The sequence below is a fragment of the Acanthochromis polyacanthus genome, chromosome 9 (assembly GCF_021347895.1).
Source record: "Acanthochromis polyacanthus isolate Apoly-LR-REF ecotype Palm Island chromosome 9, KAUST_Apoly_ChrSc, whole genome shotgun sequence".
Taxonomy (NCBI): Eukaryota; Metazoa; Chordata; class Actinopteri; family Pomacentridae; genus Acanthochromis; species Acanthochromis polyacanthus.
This window is the reverse complement of record NC_067121.1, coordinates 23,701,786-23,717,585: the sequence shown is the minus strand read 5'-3', so window position 1 is coordinate 23,717,585 and position 15,800 is coordinate 23,701,786. Positions and strand designations below refer to the sequence as shown.

Below are 15,800 nucleotides of genomic sequence, written 5' to 3'. Positions count from 1 at the left end.
TAGTTCAACCTTATCGCACTCTTATTCCACAGTGGCCTAACAAATGTACCGAGTGAATTCATATCAGAAATAAAATTATATCTTTGTCTTTATTTTTTAACTTTAGATTGAAATATATTACACTCGCAGAAAACACAAGCCACTTGAATTACGTGCGGTCTGTTGTGCTTTAATCACAACTTTCCACTGGATAACAGACTTTTGGTATCTCCCCAGTTCAGAGGTCATGCGCATGCGCTGTTTTCAACACAAGGAGTGAGCGGTTTGTTGCTAACTAGCTGAATCATTTGGTAGTGGTTTCTAGTTTTACTTGTGATTGTCCGTGCCTTGCTGTACAATGGCGGCAAGATATGACAGAGCAATTACTGTATTTTCTCCTGATGGTCATCTCTTTCAAGTGGAGTATGCACAAGAAGCTGTAAAGAAAGGTTCTACAGCGGTAGGTATTTAAATCAAACTAATGCTAAAGCTAACATTAGCAACATGGATGTCGCTAATTTGCCAACGTCAGTTAGCCGAGCAGCTAGCCGCTAGCATTCACTGTAATTTCTCATGTATTTAGCAAATTGTCTTGTTGAACAGCTTGCTACACATAAAACTGTGTTGCCATATGCTGCGAGCTTCTTGAAGTGCTAACGTGTAGTTCTCAGATGGAGAGAATATTTTATTAATGAAAATGAGAAGAAGGCATCCTTAGCAAGCATTTTGTCGCTGTGTCACTCACAGTGCTTTCAGTTTCACTCTAACAATAAATGAGAGAAACAATAATTGATTTTTATATGCGGTTTGCAAGTTGAGTTTTGTTCCTCACATTTTCTATCCATTTAACCATAGCTTAGACGTTGGGTAACGTCTACATGGTACTTTTAGTGCATTAGGCTGTACAACAAGAGCAGTGAATTCATTTGTGTTTCAAACACCGTTTATTATCTATACATTTGCCACCTACTTATCGAGCTACTGCAGTGGCAGATTACCAGGCTACAAATAACTTCCTTTGTATTAGTGTGTGTTTTGCCTTTTATAGGAAGTGCAGGAATAACTGTTGTCCATCTACAGGTGTTATGTAATGTATACGATTGTATGCAAAAGAAAGTCCTACCTTTTCGAAATAACTGTTTAGGGGGAACTTAAATAATGGCTGATCAGTTTTGTTGAGTGAAATGTCATATATTGCTCTGATCTGCCTTATTCATAAACTGATAGGTGTAACCTTGTAGAGGGCACTGTCGAGGCTGTTTGGGTTCCTGAAACCTGTAACCTTTTCTTTTTTGCAGTATGCAGGAAATTTTGAGGAACACAGATCTTTCTCAGATGTCAAAAATGAGCTGAAGGGACAATACATGTGCTTTTAGTTTACTGTGTGAAATACAAATTATTTAGTCACCTCCTTACTGACATTGACTCATTCTGTAAAGTAATTTTCTTTGGAATTCTGGATACTTGCATCAATACACCACACAAACTGCCAGCCCATTAGATGGAAATATAATATGTTGTCAATATTTAGGAATTAATTTAAATGCTTTTTTTTGTCCTCCTATGCAGGTGGGAATCAGAGGTAAGGACATCGTTGTCCTTGGTGTGGAGAAGAAATCTGTAGCAAAGTTACAGGAGGAAAGAACAGTCCGCAAAATATGTGCGCTGGACGAGCACGTCTGCATGGCGTTTGCAGGTACCTCAGTTACCACATTTCTTTTGATCTGTGAAAATATCTACAATATTTGACATGAGATAGTAGCCATCTATAGCACAAAATACTTGTTTCCTAAATTTCACATTGTATTTTTATTCTTCATTGTCTAACCACTTAACCTCTTTACTTGTTCTTAAGGTCTGACAGCAGATGCTCGTATTGTGATAAACAGAGCTCGCGTTGAGTGCCAGAGCCACAGGCTAACGGTTGAGGACCCAGTGACAGTGGAATACATCACACGCTACATAGCTACACTGAAACAGGTATGTAGCTTTCTTGACAATAATTCATTTTTTCATGCTAGCGTCTTCGTCAGTGGACAAGAACATTATTGGCATTTGTCATCTACACCCTGGTTGATGTTTTTATTCTGCATAGCTGCAAACAAGGGATGATTTTTATATATTTGTCATATTTGTAGCGCTACACTCAAAGCAATGGACGCAGGCCATTTGGCATCTCTGCGTTAATTGTTGGCTTTGACTACGATGGAACTCCCAGGCTGTACCAGACAGACCCGTCAGGAACCTATCATGCTTGGAAGGTCAGTGGGTTTTCGCTTTGTATACTACGCAGGTTTTCTTGTAAGACTTGCTGAAGAATTATCTCATCAGTATGCAAATTATTATTAACTGACTTTTGTGTTTATTGTTGAAATAATAAGGCTAATGCGATCGGCCGTAGTGCAAAAACTGTGAGAGAGTTCTTGGAGAAGAATTACACAGATGAAGCTATTGCTGGCGACAACGAGGCAATCAAATTGGCCATCAAAGCGTTGCTTGAGGTAAGGTCACTTTTAGTCATTGTACTGCCATATTTGGCTTAGACTCTCTGTCATTAATTATATACGGAGATAGAATAATCATCTGCTTCAAAGTAGGATTAACCCGCTAACAAACAGTTTTTTTTAGTTTAAAATTTTAACACAGTATTTCATAAATTGACAAGAGGCATATTCACTTCAAATGTATTTCCATCTACCATGAGTGAATTTATTAACAAGCACTGACTGCTACCAGACAAACATGTTCTGCTGTTGTGTTTTCATGTGGGACTTTGCTTCCTGTAGTTTGGTGAACCTGCCTAAGTGCAGGCAATGAACACAGAAAATGAAACAAATACAATAGATGCTACATTTCAGGAGAGATGTGATCTTGTGTGTATTGTTACATTGAGTGATTTATCTATTTATAGAAATTAAATGTAATTGCTGTTTTAATTGCTGCCTGTGCAAAGGGTCTTGAAACAGTTAATCAAATGCTAAATCATTAGTATTATTACTGAATTAGGCATTGTATTAAAAAACTTTTTTTTTTTTTTTTTTTGCTGATCACAGGTCGTCCAGTCAGGAGGAAAAAATATTGAACTTGCTGTTATCAGACGGAATCAGCCACTGAAGGTAATCCGTGAGGCAAATTTGGCTTTAGTGTTGTTTTCTACTAGTTCTAGTTTGCACATGAGCTAACAGGTATTTTGTCTGCTTGCAGATTTTGGAATCCAAGGAAATCGAGACCCTGGTGACTGAGATCGAGAAGGAAAAAGAGGAGGAGGCAGAGAAGAAGAAGCAGAAAAAATCCACTTAAAGCCAAGAAGTTTTCTTTATTGCACTTGGATGACCACAGCATATTTGGGTTCCAAATATTAGTATGTTTCCGAGGGTTTACTCATTTATCTCATTGTAAAGACCTGAATCACAACTTGAGATTTGTTGATGTTGCCTAAGTAATGCTGCAACAGTTACAAAGGACCATGTTCTTGTACTTCCAACTGTTAGTGTTGTGTGAACACACATACATCTCAAGTTATGGTTTAGGCCTTATATAATGCTTGCAAGAGGTTTTTCTTTTTGTATCATTTACCAAACAGCTCTGATGGCAATGAATCTCAAGTGTTGAAATAGACTGTATGTGACTTTCAGAATCATAACAAACTGAATACTCAATAAAATTGGACTTGTTTGTATGTTTGTAGTTTAAAAAAAATCTGTTGTGTTTAATGGGCGCACTCGACTTGTATTTATAAGACTATGAGTGAAACTGTCATTACTAACGATGCAACTTTTAACACTGACCAGTTCCTTTAAGATTAGTTTAGAGGGTGTAATAGATTATTCTACTCCGTGAAAATACCCGCAGCAGTCTGAAACACTACTGGTGGCACTTAGTGTGTGGCTATAAACTGCAGTGTTTTTCATTTATCAGCATTCTGTTGCACAGACCTGGAAATGGGGAGAAAAGAAGGTAGCTTGGATTGCTTTATAAAGTGCTCACCTTTCCCTCAGTCATTTAAAACAAATTAGTGGTGAGTGAATGAAGTGTCTAATGGTGGCCCAACGAGACCCCTTTTTGCCTCTCCTTTTTTATTTCACCCTAAATTCGCTTATCAAGCAACCACTGCTCTGAATTCTCAACGACACAATTATGGCCGGCGGTGTGGTAGGGCTGCTTAATGGGATCCTGGCCTCAGACCCCAGTGGGAACTTTCAGTGACTTTAATCTGGAGCCCTTTGAAAAGTTGTGCCGTGCTGTGCTGAAGAGCCCCGGGGGTTCCCTCTGACTCTCACCAAAGACATAATGGTGAATGGTAAAGTCCTTCATTTAGAGTCATCTCCCCAAGCCAGGATTTCCTGAGTGGGTGCCCTGGCTGCCTTGACTAGAGCAATTGCACTTTGTCTTGTTTGTGAGTCTTTATATGTTGGTGTTTGGGCTGATGTCAGAAGATCAATTAAGCCTCTTATATGACTGTAGTTCCCATACATGTTATCAAATCCTGGGACTCCAATAATAATAGGATTTGTATAACTCACCCTAAGCTGTTTCATCCATATACTAATTGCTTCTCACGTTGGAATTTGATAGTAAGATACCATCACGTTAGTTTGTTGTTGCTCAGAGAGGTACTGGACAACAAAACTAGCTATAGGTAAACTAATAAAGTTTATGCTGGGTAATCCTCTAGCTACAGAAGTTATCTGATCCATCTTGTCAATAAAGCAAGAGCAGCTTATTCTGTGCTGCTGCTAAGACTCAGTCTTTTGAACTGCTTGTGGGAAGAGTTTTCTTTTTCTTTCTTTTTTTTTCAGCTGGCATTGTTGTTGCCCATAATCAGCGCTACTGTGCCTCAGGACAAAGTCCATCTCTCTCATCGCTGGCTGCTGCTCATCATTAATGCAGAAAATAATGGCTTCACCAGAGGTCATTGACGGAGGAACAAGGCCCGAGGACATGTACTCTCCAAGCAAGAATGCACAGTGCTGCAGGCTGTCGACGCTGCACTGTTTGTATGCACACACACACACAGAGCTTACAGGCCTATTGCAGATACACATAGCAAACACTGTATTAATGTGAATGCGTAACAGATTTCTTTAAAAAAAAAAACAATCCTCACATCTCTTTATCTCTTGATCTGTCATGCACATACACTTTAGGCAATGTGTTCTCATGTTGTAGTTAATATAGAACAAAAACTGAGGAAAAAACATTCCATGTGTTTGGATCTGATTTAAGCATTTGGTTGTATCTAACATCAGTAGCCTGACCCTCTTCCAGTGATAGCCTGGCCTATTCTCTCTTGCTGATTTCCGAGTCGCAGGCAGAATTCACTTTGAGGATCCATATTTTTGTCATTCTAATGTGCCACCCTGTAGCCATATTTTAAAGTATGCCCCTCCTGGGATGCTTAAAATTTGTCAGTGCGAAATGTCCTTAGGTCCAAATAGGGTATCTGCTTCAAGGGTAGAAGCACACAGACACATGCATCCCTGAGGAACTGAGGTTAGATTAGTCCTCAGTAAAGACTGTCTCACTTCTTGTGCTGGATGTCTCAGTGTGTCATCACCAACTCTGCCAGCAGAGGGCAGTGTTGCATAAAAGCAGTTCCCATCATATCGCTTACACTTTCTCTCACTTTTTGTCCTACAGATTGACAGTATGACTCCTCTAGCTAACAGCTAGCAGAATCTACTGGCCACTGCCATGTTTTTGTCTCTGTACTTTTAACGCACAGCCACAAAGGCTCTCAGAACAATCGGATCCACTGAGGGAGAGTTGCTTTGCTTAAAATTGTCAGATGAAAAACCAACATTGCTTGTGTCCTCGAGCGATGGCCAAGCTGTCAAAGTGTGTTGGGTCATAAAAGGCTACGCTCTCAACACTGTCCCTTTTCTGCTTGTCACACGTCGACAGTTACACACATACACTATTTGTGTATAGCAGATTGGCCTGCCTCCACTTCTGCCCTTTGGGGCTTCGCATCAGTATGAAGTAAAGTTTGGGAATATTGGTGTGCCGGCTTACACATCCATAAGTGATCCAAATATGTTTTCTTTTAATGTTCTCTTTTAACTTCTAGCTTCAGGGATATATTTTGAATATCATTCTATTATCTCATATCACACATCTTATCTTCTCTGTCCTTAAATCTCTTTCTCTTCCTCTCTCTCTTTTGCACACATGCATAACACACATTTTCAACTGTTTCCTCCTTGAACACACCCCCACCCCCACCCCCACCCCCCACTCTTATCATCATCACACAGAGCAACATATACAGTTGAGTAACAGATACCGCTGTCATCATTACCTTTGTGTCCTCTGAAAGGTGCAGGGATACTAACAGTTTGTGTGAAGAGACTAAAGGCATGGTTTTGAGTTACCCCTCAAGAGTCACCTGTCAGTGGTTTTGTCTCACAGAAGAATACAAGTGCATCCTTCTCTAATTGAAAGTAGACACCACTGGGCTGGAGAGAGGGAGAAAAGAAGAGGAGGAAATAGAACAGGAGAGATGAGGAAGGTTTGAGCAAAATGAGAGGGAGAGGCAAAAAGGAGCAGACAGAGCTAAAATAAACAATTCCCAGGATGCTGCAGGCCAAAAGCAAATGGCCCTGGGGCTTCATGGCCTCTCAGGGCCGTGGCAGAAGCCAGTCACACACATCACATAGCATTACTCGGGATGGGGTTACAGGAAAATGTCAGCCGACGCATAAGGAGGAACCATCGGCCCATAGGATAATTTGATTGCCTGAGGGAGGTGCAATCTTGCATTCCCACGATTCCTCTCTTTCCACCCACACCCTCTTTTCATTGTATTTTTGAATCCGTTTTTCTTTTTCACTTATTTAATGTTTCCAATTCTGTTGTTTGCTCTGGTAGCCACGTATATTTACAAATGCCCTGCATTACTGTGAAAGGAGGCAACTACCGGGTTCCTGCGGTTTTTGCTACACTAGTTTTTTCTGTTCTCTTCTATCCTCATGGGACTTTATGGGCCATTGGTTTTTAGTGTGGCTTCCGATATCTCGCTCTGTGGCCTGATTTTTGTCAAAATATTCTCCCCACTTATCGTCATACACCCTGATAGTGTTGTGTGTTACATGTTCTATCACTGGTCATCGTACAAATCATGTCCCTTCCAGTCTTGCTCCCGTGGCAGATGCAGTCAAGACACGGTAATGTGGAAATATGAAATGAGTCAGTACATGTAGCAGATGTTTATCCTTAAAAATCCTCTATTTTTCATGATGTCTATTATACAAATGTTGTTCTACCTTGTTGCTTTGTTGTTCTTCGAGCACAGAATTGTGTTAGTGCACGAGAATACAGCTGCATATACGCGCGTGCATTAGATAAAGACAGAGAGAAGGATGGAGAGAGCAAAAGAAAGAGACAGCGAGAGAGTTCAGCGCAGATATCTGAGTGCGTCTGACAGAGAGGACAGCCCTGGAGGCAGGTCCCAGCCCTTCAGCACCGAAAATGACACATGACTGCTTTGACTTTTGTCATCCCCTGTCTCCCTACGCCCCCAAACCCGAGCCTCCAACAAACACCGAGGCGAACGCAGATACACACACTTAAAGACACACAGTCACACACTGTATACTGCTTAGATTACATTATCTTTATCCCCAGGACATGAGCCCTCCTTGTTGGATGACATTTGGGCTTGTGCAGCACTAAGGTTACCTTTCTTTGCCCCTGAGTTAAAGATGCCTGTCTGCAGCATGCATTTGAAATGAAGGACGGGAAAAAAATCAGATGAGAAAGATTTCCAAAAGCACTTTGATCAGAGGCATCAACAGTCACGCACAAACTTGTTAAGCAGTATGTAAATTTGGGCTGATACTGAATAAAGTTGCCAGAATGGCATGAATCCATTGTGCTGCGATGATCAAAATAAAAGAGGGCTTCATACGCTGGAGGGCAAGAAAGTCACAGACATGAAGGTTTTTTTTCCTTCCTCTTTTTTCTACAAAGGGGCTGATGGGATGCAGAGAGGAGAGAAGAAGGGGAGGGAAATGAAAGATAGGGGAAAGCCTGGAAGGATCTCAATCTAAATTAGCCGAGTAGAAGGAAGACTGTGCTGAGTGAGACATATAATTAAAACCAAAGTGATGAAAACATCAGCACTCATTCAGTCACTCGCCAGATGAAATTCTGAAATTGCTACTTGGATGATCTGAAGATGATTCAAAGCTAAAGGTAAACCTCACCTATTGTCAAAGCACACCGATCCCCCATTTACTCTTTACCAGGCCTTCTCTCACCATCCCTCTTCATCCGCCTCCTCTCTCCCTGTTTCTTTATCCCTCCCTCGTTCCCTTTTTTCTCTCCAACTGACACCCTGAGATGAATAGATGCTGTCACTGAGACTCTTGTAGCCTGTCAGTTTTTAAACAAACAGTTAGCAAAAGGATCACTTTCACAGGAAACCTCCCAGTCTGAGATGAGGTTATGGGCTTTAGGTTGTTGTGTCCTGTCGCATGGGAAGACCCACCCTGTGATTGAAGTAAGGAAAATGACCTCACAGAGACACCAGATTTATGCTCTATCAAACCACACTCTACAACATAAACTAAATGCTCCTTTAAAACATTAAATTAACAATTAGTAGTAGTGATAGTACAGTCCTGCATTTTGTCCTTAATGCTAAAGGTTTTATTAATTCTGGCAGCCTGCATCTGCAACTATCTCTGGCAGTCTGATAGGCTGTAATCTAACTGGGAGCCTTTTCTGTCCCTCCAGTATAATGTACCTCCAGTAAATAAGTCCTCTCGACCACAAATGTCCCTGCACTAAAAAGGCCCCTCAAAAAACAAGCCTGACTTCTGTGAGCAAAAAAAAAAAGAAAGAAAGAATCAGCCCCCTCAGGTGTGTTCCCTCTCACTCCTCCTCTCTGCACCTGCACTGAGTCTCTCAATGCCTCTGTGTGTCTCTCCACACAATGGAGACAGTGCATAGCCTCTGGCTCCTCTCTCCAGCTGAGAGCCACCTCTCTCCAGAGGACAGGAGAGGAAAACTGCCAGCACTAACAACTGATCCTGGCAGATAAAGGAGCAGATAGGCGAAGAGAGAGTGCCTTGGACAATACTTGCCTTGGCCTAGTAGCCGGTGCTGCTTCCTTTAGTTCTGAGATGATAACAATAAGAGCTGTTAGGGCGAAATGCTGAAGATGACAAACTATTTTTTAAAAACTCAATTATTATTGCAATTTTACCACTGAATCTTCTACACACATATGTTGCACTATTTGGAAACCCACTCCCCCCTCATGTTGATTAAAACTTGTAGCCTAATCTGTTTCCTTTGCCATCAATTGCACCACAAAAACTGGGCTGTTGAGGCCTTTGTTAATGCGCTGTAATGTAGTAGTGCCAGGCCAGATGACCCAGCACCAGATCAGTGTACCACTCACACTCCTGAGGGCAGCTGACTGCAGCAGCAGTTAGGCGAGACAGCCATCACAGGTCTCCCAGGCCACAGCTGGGGAAGCCCTGGGCCACAGTGTTGACCTAATATGATTAAGTGTACATCCAGCTGCACGAAGGGATAATGTACTGGAGAAGCATTTCACCTGAAGATTGCAAAATTCCCTTTCTCTTCTAATTTCTCCCACTTATCTAGTCCAGTGTGTGGTCTATAAGAGTCAAGCTCCTGGTATTTGTCCTGAGAAAGACCTTGATAGGAATGGGGTATGAGTGAGAGTGCTTATTTTATTCTCTTCCATGCTGCTGCAGGCTATGGCTGTATTAATGCAATGGCAGGGATCTTTGAAGTTGTGACTTTATGAGACAAAAGCTAATTTCCTTTCCTTTGTTCATTATCGAGAGAGACTTCCAGCCGGGCGGAAAGCATGCTGTGCTAATTATTCCATTCATGAGTTGTCTCTAAAGTATGTAATGGATTTCAGTGGGCTTTTTACAGGTAAGCAGAGTGATATGGCAAACGCGCCTCTGTCAACATGCTGCTTCAGAGTGATTACACCCTTTAAATTTATTTAGTCCTCTGTGGGTAAAGATGAGCAAATCTTCAAATACAGTAGCTACTGTACACAGTAGAATAGCACAGACCTGTAAGTTTCGATTTCCAGGTTGAAAGTAAGTGAACTTTAAACCATGGCTGATACACAGCCACACTTTCTGTGATGTCTCACCAAACATATTCTCTGCAGACTTATAAGACCAAAACCACTCCGCAACTCATTAAGATCTGAACCCAATTTCACAAATGAGTTTCAGAGTTTGTAGGGCCAAGTTAGGCATGTGACATAATGGGATTTCCATCTTTCCCTGAAACACAACTTGGCAGAGCATGAAGGGAAATGCAACATTTCACATTCCATCTTCGCAAGCGTACCAGGATTCCACCCACAAACACCTGAGCACTCCCAATCAGCGAGATGCGTGTGTCCTGTCATGGATGTACGATGTGTATCCTGCCACTCAGAGTCACATCAGACAACAGCAACACACACACAAAAAAGGGTGTAGCGGCGGTGCAAGTGAAGCCATATAGCTCCTCCACTGTTGCCTGCTGACACCCCTCCTCTTCCTCCTCCTCCTCCTCTCTCCCCCGCTTTGTTTGTGCTCATTTCATTCCGTGTGCAGCCTCCTGGCAGGCAGGTCAAGGTTTACCCTCGCACCACACACCATTTCCCTCGCACGGCGCCTGGGGGAAGGAACACTCGAGGCCTGAGGCAAGGGCAAGTCCAAACAGCTCGCACAACATTGCCGCCATCACCACCTCTAACCATACGGATAGGAGGACAGAAATACTAACCTCAGAATCACACAGTCGGATCTTTGCCTTTCTTTTTTTTTCTTGCCTTCACCAGTTATGCCTTTTATTCTTTAGCTCTTCCCTGCCCTTTATCTTATTGTACATTATTGATTTCTGTCAGTAGTAAGGTATATGTCTATTAACCGACAGATTTAATAGAGCGACAATAGAAAGCTACTCATTTGTTCCCCCCGTAGTGTAAGTGTTCATTTTGAGAGTCTGATACTAACCCTGGCTAGAAGCTAGTGCTGGATTTTTAGCTGTAAATGGAAAATGCCTGTGGGCTTTTCATTTTCTGGGCCCAGACGTTCCCTTCATGGTGTCGGAGCCCTTGTGTTCACAGAGTTCATGTTTTGCTGCAGGGCTTTTTTTTTATTTTGTTTTATCTCATAGCTTAGACTAGCAGGGCTTTAACTCCCAGAGGACTCCTGCGTAGCAACAGCAGAGATCAACAAAGTAAGTTTGTTTATGTTGGCTGTGTCCGCATGTTGTCGACTTATACATTTCTCAGTCTCCATTTCCTGCCTCTCCTTGCCCCAGGGGAAAGGAGCCCTCTAATTGGATCTTGTTCTAATTGAGCCTAATACTGGAGCTAACCGGAGTTGGGCCCTGTGGCTAATGAAGAGCTGAATCAAAACTAAGCACTAAAACTTTGACTGTGCGTGTGTGTGTGTATGTGTGTGTGTGTATGTATGCCTGCGTTTTTTTTGTTCTGCAGTCTACCATGAATGCACCATTACTCATTTCCGTTCAGGGTCTGTTCTCGTTTTAATTCTTTTATTGTTCTGTGCAAAACATCTGTATTTTTAGACAAGGAACATTTGTTAATAAGCGTCACGATAAAGCGCAGCAATTGTCTGTGAGCTCACTGTCTACATATAAAAAGATATTTTGGAAGTTAGGAAAAGAATAACGAATAATTCACTTACAAACTCATGTTCACAGCAGATTCATAGCAGTTAAGGTAGTGCACTGATGTTGCCACCTACAGGCAAAGAAAGGTATAGAATTGAGCACTTGTACCACCTGCAGGTGATGAGAGATACAGCATTTTTCTTTTACAGCTTTAACCACCAATGGAAATGAATTGCTAAAAAAACTCCAGTCGAAACGCAAATCAGTTGCTTACTATAAAACACCAAACGTCAGCTTTAATTATTTATTTTTTAATTCTATTTTCAAATATGTTGCTCGTTTGCCCTTCCTACACAGCACAATGCCACAGATGTGGAAAGATTTGAGGGAGCGTGCAATTGGCATGCTGACAGCAGGAATGTCAACTAGAGCTGTTGCTCGTGTATTGAATGTTCATTTCTCTACCATAAGCGGTCTCCAAAGGTGTTTCAGAGAATTTGGCAGTACATCCACCCAGCCTCACAACTGCAGACCACGTGTAACCACACCAGCCCAGGACCTCCACATCCAGCATGTTCACCTCCAAGATGGTGAAACAATCGGTTTGCATAACCAAAGAATTTCTGCGCAAACTGTCAGAAACCGTCTCAGGGAAGCTCATCTGCATCTTGACCTGACTCCAGTTCGCCCATTGTTGTGCCATACATCCAAGAACATCACCTCATGTTGACAGCAGGATAATGCACAGCCCCATGTTGCAAGGATCTGTACACAATTCTTGGAAGCTGAAAACGTCCCAGTTCTTGCATGGCCAGCTTACTCACCGGACATGTCACCCATTGAGCATGTTTGGGATGCTCTGGATCAGCGTATACGACAGCGTGTACCAGTTCCCGCCAATATCCAGCAACTTCGCACAGCCATTGAAGAGGAGTGGACCAACATTCCGCATGCCACAATTGACAACCAGATCAACTCTGTGCGAAGGAACAAAACTGCACCTTTCAGAGTGGCCTTTTATTGTGGGCAGTCTAAGGCACACCTGTGCACTAATCATGGTGTCTAATCAGCATCTTGATATGGCACACCTGTGAGGTGGGATGGATTATCTCAGCAAAGGAGAAGTGCTCACTATCACAGATTTAGACAGATTTGTGAACAACATTTGAGAGAAATGGTGATATTGTGTATGTGGAAAAAGTTTTAGATCTTCGAGTTCATCTCATAAAAAATGGAAGCAAAAACAAAAGTGTTGCGTTTATATTTTTGTTGAGTGTATGAAATGAGCTTTAAATTGAACTCTTCCCTACATGTGAGCCTAAATACACACATACTGTATACTCCAGACAAATAAATGTTGTAGTTTTCATTGCCGACAGGTGGCACTGATGTCAACATTTCAAAAGTTTTTTTTTTGGCTGTACTTTTATCAGTTTAAAAGGTGTAAATAATTAAATGAATGACGGCTGAATTCCGTTTTGCTTCAAGTTGGTTCCCATACTCACTATAATTGCTGACTGGGAGTCTTTAATGGAACAGAGCCATTGTTATTAGCAACAGCTGTGCTTTTACTACTGTGACATATCAAATTGTCTGTTGGGAGAAATTCCAATTTTGACAATCATCTACATGTGCAGGTTAAAAAATGATGTTAGTTTTCTTGCTGAGGCAGAGGTTGGGCTGGAACTGCAGGCCCAAACCTGTTATCGCTGCTGCACTTATTTTTTCAGGTCCTATTTCTTTGCATCAGACGCTGCAGCCCTGATGAAAACTCATTTTTGATTTGAACTTATTTTTTCCCCTCCGTCATGCCAAGTGTCAATCCATTGGAAATAAAATGAAATCCAAAATGAAGCCAAGCATGTGCTGCAGTTTCAACAGTTGCGTAGGCAACACAGAAATGGAAATGAATGATGCCAGGTTTTCTGCTAGAGGGCTGGAAAAGAAATGACTGCTCTGTTGCCTCCAACTATGAGTCTGTCTTTTTTCTATAGGTTTATATCTACAAATCATCTTCCAACTTTATGTAGGAACAGACACAGGTGAACACACTGTGTGTAAATACACCAAACAGTCATCATACATCTTTGTCCACATTACAATGTTATTTAATCACATTGCTGCAGAAATATTATGGCTATTTTCCCAAAGATTTCGATTGAGCTTGCATCCATTTATCACAATTCATATCTTATCTGAGGACAAGAAAATTCCTCTGTCCTTTCTTGTGGATCACTGCCTTAGAAGCATCACAGGTTCTGCAGGCTCTGTATGGCTCCGTATGAGTACTTCTTCATATTTTGATTAATTTGTGAGAAAGTGTATCATAGCGGAAGTACAAAAATGTAGTCTTCCCTGAATTTCTGTTACAGCATAAATAGTTTTTAGCCTGTGCAAAATCTCCAGAATTTGGCACTTAAAGGCAGTCTAAGCACACGTGGCTCAACTTAAATCTTGGCTGTTGATTTGGAAACTACTTAGCTGCGTTAGTTATTATAATTAAGAGTCCATTTTATGCTTTCTTTGCATGGATCTTGACAGTTATTTTAAGGAATATTAGCTGGCATGTGGTGTTAGCTGCAGGTGTTGCTCCACTGACGCTAACTGTTAGCTAATTGGTACCAGAAATAAACATGGGAATTGTACCACGTGCACTTAGAGGATACAGTTCTAGTTTCTTTTCTTCCCAGCATCTCATCTCTGTGTTTACAAACTGAATTTAGAAATGTGAATCTGCACTGCACCAACAAAGTTGTGGTCAAGCTCTCACTTAGCCCCATATGCTTCAAATCTATTGTGTTACAGTATGAAGGGGCTCATAACAGCGCTGTACACTGCTGGTAAAGACCACAAGAGGAAGGCTGGGTGGAGACGCAGTACTTGAGGTAAATTGAGGGTCCATCCACATTAATATTCTTATTATGAAATGCTAAACTTGTACTACCTTTATGCTTAGCAACCACTACTGCACTGGTGTTTTAAGATCTTGAAAGGTGGATTTTTAGAAATGCTGCTGATCCCATTTTAATTTAAAGATGATGTGATTTTGTTTTAGTCTGAATGATCAGAAATCATCTTTTACATTATCTGTGGCTTTGTTGTCCATCCATGCATTTTTTGGTTCTAAAAACATTCTGATAAAGTTCTCCAATATATCACAGTAGGAACATTTATCAAAACATTCTGTCATATGTGGTCTCTATAACATCTTGAAAACTTTTTTTTTAAATGTTGGTTCCTCTTTTGTTATCTGGTAACCTAATCTGACAACCCTGACCACATCCTCATAACATTCCTGAATGTTGCAGTTTAAACAGCGTCCTACTTAACTTTTAACCTCTTAGAAACATCAAATTAAATGAGAAATATTACTAAAACATTGCTGAGCATCATGTTAAAATGTTTACTTTAAAACATTTTAGAACTTGTAGGTGCTGTTTGGCAGCATTTTGGGAACATTAACTGCATGCTGGGATACTAGCATATGGAAAGCTAGCAGCTGTTGTGCAGGTAAATTCTGCTTTTTAAAAAAAAAATCAGGCTACAACTGCCAACAATTTGCGTGACTCGTGATATGCTTTTGTTGCTTATTATTGTGAAATTTTTCAAATTGTGCAAAAACATTCATCTGAACAGTTTGATTTTGTCTTAAAACACGGCTTTCAAGGAGAAGACATATTAGTGTGGATGTAGCTTGAGTTGCACTCCCCTCAGGCTCTCTGCCATGTCTCCAGGAGGAGGAGGGCACAGTAAATGGTTCCAGAGCAAATATAGCTTCCAAGCCTCTTGCTCAAGGGTGTAGCCTAAAGGCCAATAGGAAGATTGGAAACACATGAAAGAATGAAACTTAGGTGGGGCTCTAAGTAGTTCTTATGAAATCCAGCTGAATGAAAGGTTTTCTTTGGAGTGTAAGACATATTTAAGACTCACTAGGCAAAAGCTTCCTTTTTTAGGTATGAACACTTGGACATGTATAGACCTGAGAGGATTTGTGTGTGTTTCACAGGCTCATACTCCTTCTAGAGTGGGACTGCATTGCCTGAGTAGCCCTCCAGCTCTCGTGTTGTTTGTTGACCGTATTAAACAAATGGTCAGAAAGCCCATTACTAGGGGGGAATGAATGGAACCCGTGTGCGTATATGTGTGCATGTGTTTGTTCTTGTGCACATGGCCCCACCTGGGCCCTGCAGGTT

General features: G+C 41.3%; 1 protein-coding gene across 1 annotated transcript; it reads left to right on the top strand.

The window, feature by feature from the left end:
• The first annotated feature begins 221 nt into the window (after nucleotides 1-221).
• On the top strand, nucleotides 222-3,658 carry psma8 (proteasome 20S subunit alpha 8). Its single transcript, XM_022202704.2, has 7 exons — nucleotides 222-439; nucleotides 1,549-1,675; nucleotides 1,835-1,959; nucleotides 2,118-2,240; nucleotides 2,361-2,480; nucleotides 3,033-3,095; nucleotides 3,184-3,658. The coding sequence occupies exons 1-7, from the start codon at nucleotides 338-340 to the stop codon at nucleotides 3,277-3,279; spliced, it is 756 nt and encodes a 251-aa protein (XP_022058396.1). The 5' UTR covers nucleotides 222-337; the 3' UTR covers nucleotides 3,280-3,658.
• The last annotated feature ends 12,142 nt before the right edge of the window (nucleotides 3,659-15,800 follow it).

Bases quoted from the DNA above. Each gene is read 5' to 3' on its own strand.
- psma8 (XM_022202704.2), top strand. From the start codon at position 338: ATGGCGGCAAGATATGACAGAGCAATTACTGTATTTTCTCCTGATGGT. The intron at 2,481-3,032 runs GTAAGGTCACTT...TGCTGATCACAG, and splicing joins CCATCAAAGCGTTGCTTGAG to GTCGTCCAGTCAGGAGGAAA. The intron at 3,096-3,183 runs GTAATCCGTGAG...GTCTGCTTGCAG, and splicing joins GACGGAATCAGCCACTGAAG to ATTTTGGAATCCAAGGAAAT.